This window comes from Chaetodon trifascialis, chromosome 11 (assembly GCF_039877785.1).
Source record: "Chaetodon trifascialis isolate fChaTrf1 chromosome 11, fChaTrf1.hap1, whole genome shotgun sequence".
In the NCBI taxonomy this organism is placed as follows: domain Eukaryota; kingdom Metazoa; phylum Chordata; class Actinopteri; order Chaetodontiformes; family Chaetodontidae; genus Chaetodon; species Chaetodon trifascialis.
This window is the reverse complement of record NC_092066.1, coordinates 523,367-532,500: the sequence shown is the minus strand read 5'-3', so window position 1 is coordinate 532,500 and position 9,134 is coordinate 523,367. Positions and strand designations below refer to the sequence as shown.

The following is a 9,134-nucleotide window of genomic DNA, read 5'->3' as shown; positions in this document are numbered from 1 at the left end:
GTGCCACATTCAGGACGCGAGGCTGAGGGACAAAGTTGACACGTTTAAGATGCAGCACCGAGGTCTGGAGGTCTGAACATCCACAGACAGACAGAGAGACGGACAGAGAGAGAGACAGACAGAGAGAGACAGAGAGTCACAGAGATGGACAGACAGAGAGAGAGAGAGAGAGAGAGAGAGACAGAGAGTGAGACAGACAGACAGACAGACAGACAGACAGACAGACAGACAGACAGACAGACAGACAGACAGACAGACAGACAGACAGAGTTAATGATCTGGTTCCAGGTTCTCTGGCAGAACTCTTCTTCTTCTCTTTGTTCTTTGTGACATTGTTGCTTTTATTGGTTTCTGCTGAAACATGGAGGACATCTGACAGTCCGGCGTGTGGACGTCGTCCCGCCGTCACATCAAAGTCTGTTTGTTGTCTGACCTGTGCTGCGTCTCATTTCCTTCCTGTTTTATCTGCAGATCAAAGGCCTCTCTTCCTGTTGTTCGTCTTCAAACAGCCAATCAGCTGCAGGGAGGAACACCTGAGCACCTGCCTCTGATCACAGTCACATCCAAAGAACTCAGCTGGCTCTGCTTCCAGGAGAAGGAGACACAACTGATCAGTCCTGATCAATAACGTCCCATTTCCTTCTTCCTCTCTGCAGTGTGTCTTTGTTTGTGTACAGTGTGTTGTTTGTGTACAGTGTGTCGTTTGTGTGCAGTGTGTCATTTGTGTGCAGTGTGTTGTTTGTGTACAGTGTGTCCTTGTTTGTGTACAGTGTGTCATTTGTGTACAGTGTGTCCTTGTTTGTGTACAGTGTGTCGTTTGTGTGCAGTGTGTCGATTGTGTGCAGTGTGTTGTTTGTGTACAGTGTGTTGTTGTTTGTGTACAGTGTGTCGTTTGTGTGCAGTGTGTTGTTTGTGTACAGTGTGTTGTTGTTTGTGTACAGTGTGTCGTTTGTGTGCAGTGTGTTGTTTGTGTGCAGTGTGTCATTGTTTGTGTGCAGTGTGTTGTTTGTGTACAGTGTGTCGTTTGTGTACAGTGTGTCGTTTGTGTACAGTGTGTTGTTTGTGTACAGTGTGTCCTTGTTTGTGTACAGTGTGTCGTTTGTGTGCAGTGTGTTGTTTGTGTACAGTGTGTTGTTGTTTGTGTACAGTGTGTCGTTTGTGTGCAGTGTGTTGTTTGTGTGCAGTGTGTCATTGTTTGTGTGCAGTGTGTCGTTTGTGTGCAGTGTGTTGTTTGTGTACAGTGTGTTGTTGTTTGTGTACAGTGTGTCATTTGTGTTCAGTGTGTTGTTTGTGTGCAGTGTGTCGTTTGTGTACAGTGTGTCATTTGTGTACAGTGTGTCGTTGTTTGTGTACAGTGTGTTGTTTGTGTACAGTGTGTTATTGTTTGTGTGCAGTGTGTCATTGTTTGTGTACAGTGTGTCGTTTGTGTACAGTGTGTCGTTTGTGTACAGTGTGTTGTTTGTGTACAGTGAGTTGTTTGTGTACAGTGTGTTGTTGTTTGTGTGCAGTGTGTCATTGTTTGTGTGCAGTGTGTCATTGTTTGTGTACAGTGTGTCGTTTGTGTACAGTGTGTTGTTTGTGTACAGTGTGACGTTGTTTGTGAATCTCTCGTGAATGAACACATGAATTCATCACAGCAGCTGTCAGTCACAAACAGGAAACACATCTTCCTAAGAAGAGAAGAAGAACGACTTCCTGCTCAACATTCATCCATTCATCTACGATCCACATGAACACCTGAACACACACCTGAGCACACAAACCTGAGCACACACACACCTGAACACACACCTGAGCACACAAACCTGAGCACACACACACCTGAACACACACGTGTGAACACACACACCTGAACACACGCCTGAGCACACACACACCTGAACACACACGTGTGAACACACACACCTGAACACACGCCTGAGCACATACACCTGAGCACACGCCTGAACACACACACCTGAACACACGCCTGAACACACACCTGAGCACACACCTGAGCACACACCTGAGCACACACCTGAGCACACACACCTGAATACACGCCTGAACACACGCCTGAAAACACACCTGAAAACACACCTGAAAACACGCCTGAACACACACGCCTGAACACATACACCTGAACACATGCGTGAACACACACACACGCCTGAACACACACCTGAGCACACACCTGACCACACACCTGAACACACTCCGTTCTGTTAACTGGATTTTTGTTATTGCTGGTCAGAAAAAAATAAACACTCAAACTGTTGAAGTGACTCAATCGAACATCTGTCACCAGTTATTGATTAATCAATAAATCAGTAACTGGTGACATCAATCTTAATATTCATTGACAGTCCGTGAACCGATCAGCTGATTGATGATCATCACAGCTGCAGCAGCACAGAAACAACCGTCATGAAGTCACGTTTGAAAAGTGGCAGAAATGTTAAACAACGGATCGATCACTGATCATTGATCACCGATCACTGATCACCGATCGCTGTCTTTGTCTCAGGTGTTTCTCTTCACAGGTCAGTAAAGCGGTCCAGTCTCTGTCGGATCAAACGTCCTGAGGCTGGACCGCGTTCACGTCACATACAGAAGTCAGAAATAATGAAGTCCAGTTCGTGTGAGACCTGAATGACCGCTGAGCTGAAAGCAGGTAAAAACTCACCTGGACCTGGTACATGTCTCTGGGTCGGTGGTTCTCCAGCAGCTCTCAGATCAGATCCTCCGCCGTTCAACTGCGGCCGCCTGCAGGACAGCACAACCCGGCTCCGCCGCAGAGAGCCGCTCCGTATGTCTGCGGGGCCTTTCGGCTCGGAAGCCTCTGCAGAATAACGCCGATGTCCGGCTCCGGTCGGTGCTCCCGGTCCGCTCTGGTCCCCGGTCCGCTCTGTCCAGCCTGTCCCACACCGAAGCAGCCAAACGCCGCGGGGTCCGTTCGTCATGTCGCTCCGCTCCGGTGGAGGGCGGGACGAAAACACGCCGAGCGGAGCCGAATCCGTCCCGAGCAGCTCCGAAGTCAAGTTGCCCGAGCTCCACAAGGGGACTTCCTGTGAGGGATTTCATAATAAATAATGAATCGTTTGTCAAAGAGAAAACCAGTGTGTTGGTGAATACTGGGAACCAGTATGTCCCACCACAGACTGACCTATCAGATCATTAAGTGACGTCTCAGCTGATTAGGACACTGTCAAATCAAAGGTCGCAATGATTCAAACTGAAGTCAAATGTTTAAATGATCAAGAGTATTTTTAGTCTTCATCCGTTTCAAGTTGTCTTTCAGAAACTCATCATGAGTCACTGCACGATGTGACAGATGATTTCATGCCACATGTGAGCACTTTCAATCACAAATGTTATTCTAAATATACTTTTTAATTTATGGTTTTATTTTGAAAGCAAAGCTGCATCACTGGCGGTTTAATTTTTTTCTCTACTTGACACATGACACACCTGAGAAACACCTGAGGTGGCGCAAATGAATCCTGCAGGTAAATATTTACTTCAGATTGAGGTTTTAATAAAAATACAAAGTGTTCATTTGTGTTCAAGTGTGTTCAGGTGTGTTCATTTGTGGTCAGGTGTGTTCAGGTGTGTTCAGGTGTGTTCAGTTGTGTTCAGGTGTGTTCAGTTGTGTTCAGAGAGCCACATGAAGCAGGAAAATGGCCAAATGTAAAAAGGTGACGAACGTTTTCGTATGTGACCTCCTTTACGCACTGATCAATAGAGCAAGAGCTGTTCGCCACATGATGACATCACATGGACCCGCCCCCTCCAGCTCTGCTGTCAATCAAACACACATTTCAGAGAATATCTCAAAGCACCTTTTTTTCTGTTGGACAATAAAAATCACTTTGAGAGCAAGACTTCAGTGAGGAAGACTACAGGGAGGAAGACTCAGTGATGACAGTTGTTGTTCTTACATCACATTCAGTTTAATTGATTCTCAGTTTCATCAAAATATATTGAACAAACTCAGCAGCTCTGTGAAAATGATCCATGTGAAGCAGATTCACTGACGTCCACGAGCTTCTCTGAGGGCAGAACCTTCCAGAAAACTTCCTCTTTCTTTCTTTCTTTCTTTCTTTCTTTCTTTCTTTCTTTCTTTCTTTCTTTCTTTCCCCTTCAATCTTTCTTTCTTTCTTTCTTTCTTTCTTTCTTTCTTTCTTTCTTTCTTTCTTTCTTTCTTTCCCCTTCAATCTTTCTTTCTTTCTTTCTTTCTTTCTTTCTTTCTTTCTTTCTTTCTTTCTTTCTTTCTTTCTTTCTTTCTTTCTTTCCCCTTCAATCTTTCTTTCTTTCTTTCTTTCTTTCTTCTCACCAGGCTGAAGATCTTTTTGTCTCTTATTTCAAGAAGCTCTGCTCAGTGATGATGAAGGTTTGGACGAGGAAGACGCTGAATGAACACGAACAGGATGAAGGTGTTCATTGTTTCTCTTTAATCTTTCTTCCTAAATTAAAAGCCAACAAAGGATCCAATCAGAGCTCAGGAGGCCACGTTCTTACTGAGCGAGCTAACGGGCTACGTCACCTGGACATGTACCAGGTGCAAGTGAGGGGATGAAGGGATGAGGGATGAAGGATGAAGGATGAAGGGATGAAGGATGAAGGATGAAGGGATGAGGGATGAATTGTTGAGCGGATGAGGGATGAGGGTGGAGAGATGATGAGTAGGGGGTGTATAGGGTGGTGGTGGGAGGGTGTACAAAGAGTCGAAGGGGAAGTGAATCAGGTTACCCTTTACCCAGAGATCAGAGGCATTAAGTCCGGATGAAAAACCAGATCCGTCTTTGTGGAACCAGAACCTGGTTTGAAGTCCTTCAGGATCTCAGCTGCTTCTCTTCACCTGCTGCGTTGATGAGCACAGAAATGGAAAAACCCACAAACAGTTTGTCGAGAGTCCCTGAAGTTTACTGCGTCAACAAGGTCCCAGACCCTCAGCAGTCCTGCTGGAAGCGTTTCAGGAGATGAAACTGGACCCAAAACCTGAAGCGTCCCAAAAGAAAAGAAAAGGTCTCAGCACCGTCTGTGTTTGCGTCCTCTCAGACGAGTTGGTGCTCGAGGCCTCGTGATGCCAGTGGAGCTAGCAGCTCGATGGCTAACATGTCAGCCAGCAGCCGTTCGCTAACTGTCACTGACTGTAAAGCAGGTGTAGCCGACGGTGATACAGCTAATGAGCTACGACAGCGTCCTCTGTTCTGGACTTTCTGTCCACTCAGAGCTCAGCTCTGTCAACACGGCGCGTCATTGGTCAGCGTTGAGCTGAGTTCATCAAACTGAACTCAATAAATAAATAAACAAACATATATGAATTCACTGCCTTTTAACCTTTTTTCTGGTTCACCTGTGAACACACCTGCCGTCACAGGTGTGATGTCACCTGTGACGGCAGGTGACGCTACACCTGCTGGTTTCACTGCTGGTGTGACTGGGCTGTTAAACTGGAAATAGTCAGTGATGCTGAAGCTTACACTCCTCCTGATTCATGTATGTACAGAGGGGTGACATGGAGATGTGGAGGTCAGGGTGGTGTCTGTCAGCGGTTGAGTTGCATTGTGGGTAATGTAGGCACCATGTTTCATTTTGTTTTTGAACTCTCAGAACGTTCAGATCTGTTGGCGGCGGTCGGTCAGTCAGACTTTGCTGCTGCTGGATTTGGGTCCTCTTCTTCGCTTGTTTGCCGGCGTCATCACCTGTAACCGTGACGTCACTGCTGTCCGCATCATCACAGGTGACCTGGGTACCTGTGATAACCAGTTTGTGTGCTGCGGCGCTGGTGGCACTGACCTTGTCACCCTCGGTGTCAGTGGTGGTGGCGGCGTCTCTTGGACCGCCGCCACTCTGACGGTGTTCCTCCCGTACAGCCTCCTCTCGTACTCCAGCAGCTGGTCCCAGAAGCCAGCGTTCAGCCTGACGTAGGGCCGGCTCTCCCGGACCCAGCGGTGCGCCTGGCTGAGCGTCACCTCTCTGTACCGCATCAGGTACGCCATCACCAGCGCCGGTGAGTGGCTCATACCGGCAGCGCAGTGCACCAGTGTGCCTCCTGCACGGTTGCCATGGATGCGATCAGCCACTCGGTCAAAGTGGTCTCCGAGGCGGGCGCTGGGCAGGTCGGAGACCGGAACCCGCACACACTCCACCCCCGGGTAGGCGGGGCAGGCGTGATTGAGCGTGGCGTTGACAATCAGGGTGATGCCCATCCGCGACACCAGCGCAGCGTTGAGCGGTGCGTCGGCGCCACTGAGGAACAAGGTCGGCGTGATCCGAGAGACCGACATGAGGCCAACCTGTCAGGAAACACATGATGGTGTTAATCCAGGAAGCTGGTTCTGCAGCACCAACCCCCCAAACACACCCGAGACCCTCATGGTCTCTGTCAGATGGAGGGCCAGGACTGTTAGCCTAGCTTAGCACAAAGACTGCCACTAGTTAGATCCACTAACCAACTAACTGGTACACATCAAACACACAACACGTTCCTAAAACTGACACAGCAGCTCTGATAGGCTGATCTGATCATGTGACAGTCTCCTCACATGACTGAGGAGTTTCCTCACAACAGCAGGTGGCGCCATGAGACCTTTTAAAACGCCGGGAGCAGAAATAACAGCGTGTAGGATCTATTCAACGTCCAAACTGCACTTGAACGCACCATGGGTATCACTGCACACCTGCACAGGTAACATTGCACACAAATACTAACACGCTCACAGCCTGGCGCACATGCGCGTGCACACACACACATACACACATGCGCAGTTCTTTAATAACGGGTTATCAAACAGCAGAAAACAGAAGCAGACACGATGAGAGCCGATGGAAGCAGACATCAGTCAAACACTGGATGCTAACGATCGACTGACGGCATCATAACCTTTGGAATAACATCCAGCTGTTAAATGGACTCGCAGCGCCACCTGCTGCTGTGGACAAGGACTGAGCACCACAGTCACACCTGAGGACAGACCTGTCAGAGGTCATGTGACGTATTCTGCACCTGCCAGAGCTGCTGTTAGCCAGGTGTTTCACAAACGTGTGTCTGTCTGTGATGTTGAGTCGGAGTGTGTTTGTTCAGGCAGGAAATGACGTCAACACCGATGATTAAAGGCGGCGAAGTGTCCTCACACTGCTGCGCTACCGTGTGTGAGTGTGTGTGTGTGTGTGTGTGAGGGTGTGAGTGTGTATGTTTTACCTGCTGCTTGGTCGCTCCTTCACTCTGGTTTTGCTTGTTTCTTCCTCTGATCACAGCTCTGAATGAACACACACACACACACACACACACACACACACACACACACAGATGATACCTTAGAAGGCTGTGTGTGTCTGTCGGCCAGCCAATGAACTGAAGGGTTAAATTTAGTGCCACAGCTGAAAACTGGTGCTGAGGTCATGTGACTTTTACCAAAATAAGACCAAATGACTAACAACAACTAAAACCACTAAAACACACACAGACTGTGACGTTTTCTACACACAGATTCTGTTATTGACTATTTTTTATTGATTATTGAAGTTCACATGAACGTGATTATTTATTATTATTGTTGTTGTGATCATGAATAAACAGGCTACATGTTGAGAGGCGCTGAATCTTATTGGTTTTCTTTTCTGTTTCTAACTACTTGTTAAATTAACTAAATATAATTTGATAAATATAAAATGTTATAAATAAAGTTGTACATAAACTTGTATTTAGCTGAGCCGGTGTCAGCTGATCACTTCATGACTGCCTTCATTTCTATTATTTGAACATTATAAGAACATATTCCATCATTAAATATCATGAATTGCACAGAATGATCTAAAATATTACACAATAACAAAGATGACGGGACATTAAGATATGTGCTCCTTCTTCTTCCGTCCTGTTGGGGGCAGTGGAGGGCGGCCGGAAGTTTAGAGAAAGAAGCGTTGTGACGAAGGAGAAGTCCATCCGGCCGACAGGGGACCAGTTAACTTCCTCTGTCATGGCGGAACTGAACCGACAGCTTCAGGAGTATTTGGCCCAGTCCAAAGGTGGCGGCGCTAAGACCATCTCCCAGTCCAGCTCCAGCACCACGGTGGACCTGGAAGACCCGGAGCCCGTATCTGGTAGCTGGTTCGGGCGGTGGTCGAGCCCATGGACCGGGAGCCGCGGCGGTAGTCCGTCCGACCACAGTCCCAGCAGCTTTTCTTGGCCGTGGTCGGCCGAGCCGGACCCCTGCCTGCCGGGAATGAGCCGCCGGCAGCGGCTGGTGGCCTTCGGGGTGTGCGTGTCGTTTTCCGCGCTGTGCTTCGGACTGTCGGCGCTGTACGCGCCGCTGCTGCTGCTCTACGCGCGCAAGTTCGCGCTGCTGTGGTCGCTCGGTTCGCTGTTCGCCATCGCTGCGGCGGCGGTGCTGCGCGGCCCCAGCAGACTGGCCGCCGGCCTGCCCACCTCTCCAGGTGCCGCGGTCTATTTGTGCGCCCTCGGAGGGACTTTGTACGCGGCGCTGAGCCTCCACAGTACCGTGTTGACCGCGCTGGGAGCCGCCCTACAGGTCACCGTCATCGTCGGATATGTGGTGTCGCTGCTGCCCGGGGGGAGCGCCGGGATCCGCTTCATGGGGGGGATGGCGGCGTCTGCCATCAAAAGAACCGTGACCGGGAAGACTATGCCGATCTGAGCGGACAGATGTCACAGACCCGAGGCGGGGTCACACATCCATTAGGACAGGATCTGTGGCCCCCAGGGGCCGCTGAGGAGTCCCTGTTTGTAAAGGACCAACCTCAGTTCAGAGCAGCCTGATTATGAGCTGCTGTTCACAGACTGATTTCAGTCATATGTTTGGCTGATGGAAGAATTGACACATTAACTAAACCCTGACCTTTGACCCGCAGGATAAATGGCTGCTGTCCCGGGGACCAAATCAAGTGTGAAAGACGTCCAGTTGTGAGACTTTACTCTGATGTACTTTGAATCAATGACATGTATCTGGGTGAGAGGTTCAGGTGGATGCAGGAAATAAAAACCTAGACATGTGTTTGGTTTCATGTATCGTCTGTGACCTTTGACCCCGGTCCTCACCAAGTGCACCAGGTCCAACAAGTCCATTGAAGTAAACGCAGAGACATTTCACATGGTCTCTGTGCTTCTTTCACTAAAAGCGTCTCCGTTA

The 9,134-nt window shown here is 48.8% G+C and overlaps 3 protein-coding genes across 5 annotated transcripts in view; 1 reads left to right on the top strand and 2 right to left on the bottom strand.

Annotated features, from left to right (window-relative positions):
* The window catches only part of pex5lb (peroxisomal biogenesis factor 5-like b), a 31,790-nt gene extending 28,812 nt beyond the window's left edge, over window positions 1-2,978 (bottom strand). For 2 of the 3 annotated variants that reach the window (XM_070974941.1, XM_070974940.1), the window contains exon 1: window positions 2,666-2,972. In XM_070974941.1, the coding sequence (XP_070831042.1) occupies window positions 2,666-2,680 (15 nt within the window). In that variant the 5' untranslated portion in view covers window positions 2,681-2,972. Of the gene's footprint in view, window positions 1-2,665 lie in introns of all 3 variants that reach the window. The other variant, XM_070974942.1, reaches the window with a different exon arrangement.
* Window positions 2,979-5,510: 2,532 nt separating this feature from the next.
* Window positions 5,511-7,235, bottom strand: LOC139339293 (dual specificity protein phosphatase 18). The gene is made up of 2 exons (XM_070974840.1): window positions 7,187-7,235; window positions 5,511-6,281 (listed from the first exon to the last, which is right to left on the bottom strand). Exon 2 carries the CDS (start codon window positions 6,270-6,272, stop codon window positions 5,628-5,630), a length of 645 nt encoding a protein of 214 aa, XP_070830941.1. The 5' UTR covers window positions 6,273-6,281; window positions 7,187-7,235; the 3' UTR covers window positions 5,511-5,627.
* A 729-nt stretch (window positions 7,236-7,964) lies between these two features.
* Window positions 7,965-8,718, top strand: sft2d3 (SFT2 domain containing 3). Its single transcript, XM_070973347.1, has one exon. The coding sequence runs from the start codon at window positions 7,965-7,967 to the stop codon at window positions 8,640-8,642; it is 678 nt and encodes a 225-aa protein (XP_070829448.1). The 3' UTR covers window positions 8,643-8,718.
* The last annotated feature ends 416 nt before the right edge of the window (window positions 8,719-9,134 follow it).

Coding starts and splice junctions, on each gene's coding strand:
- sft2d3 (XM_070973347.1), top strand. CDS start 7,965: ATGGCGGAACTGAACCGACAGCTTCAGGAGTATTTGGCCCAGTCCAAA.
- LOC139339293 (XM_070974840.1), bottom strand. CDS start 6,272: ATGTCGGTCTCTCGGATCACGCCGACCTTGTTCCTCAGTGGCGCCGAC.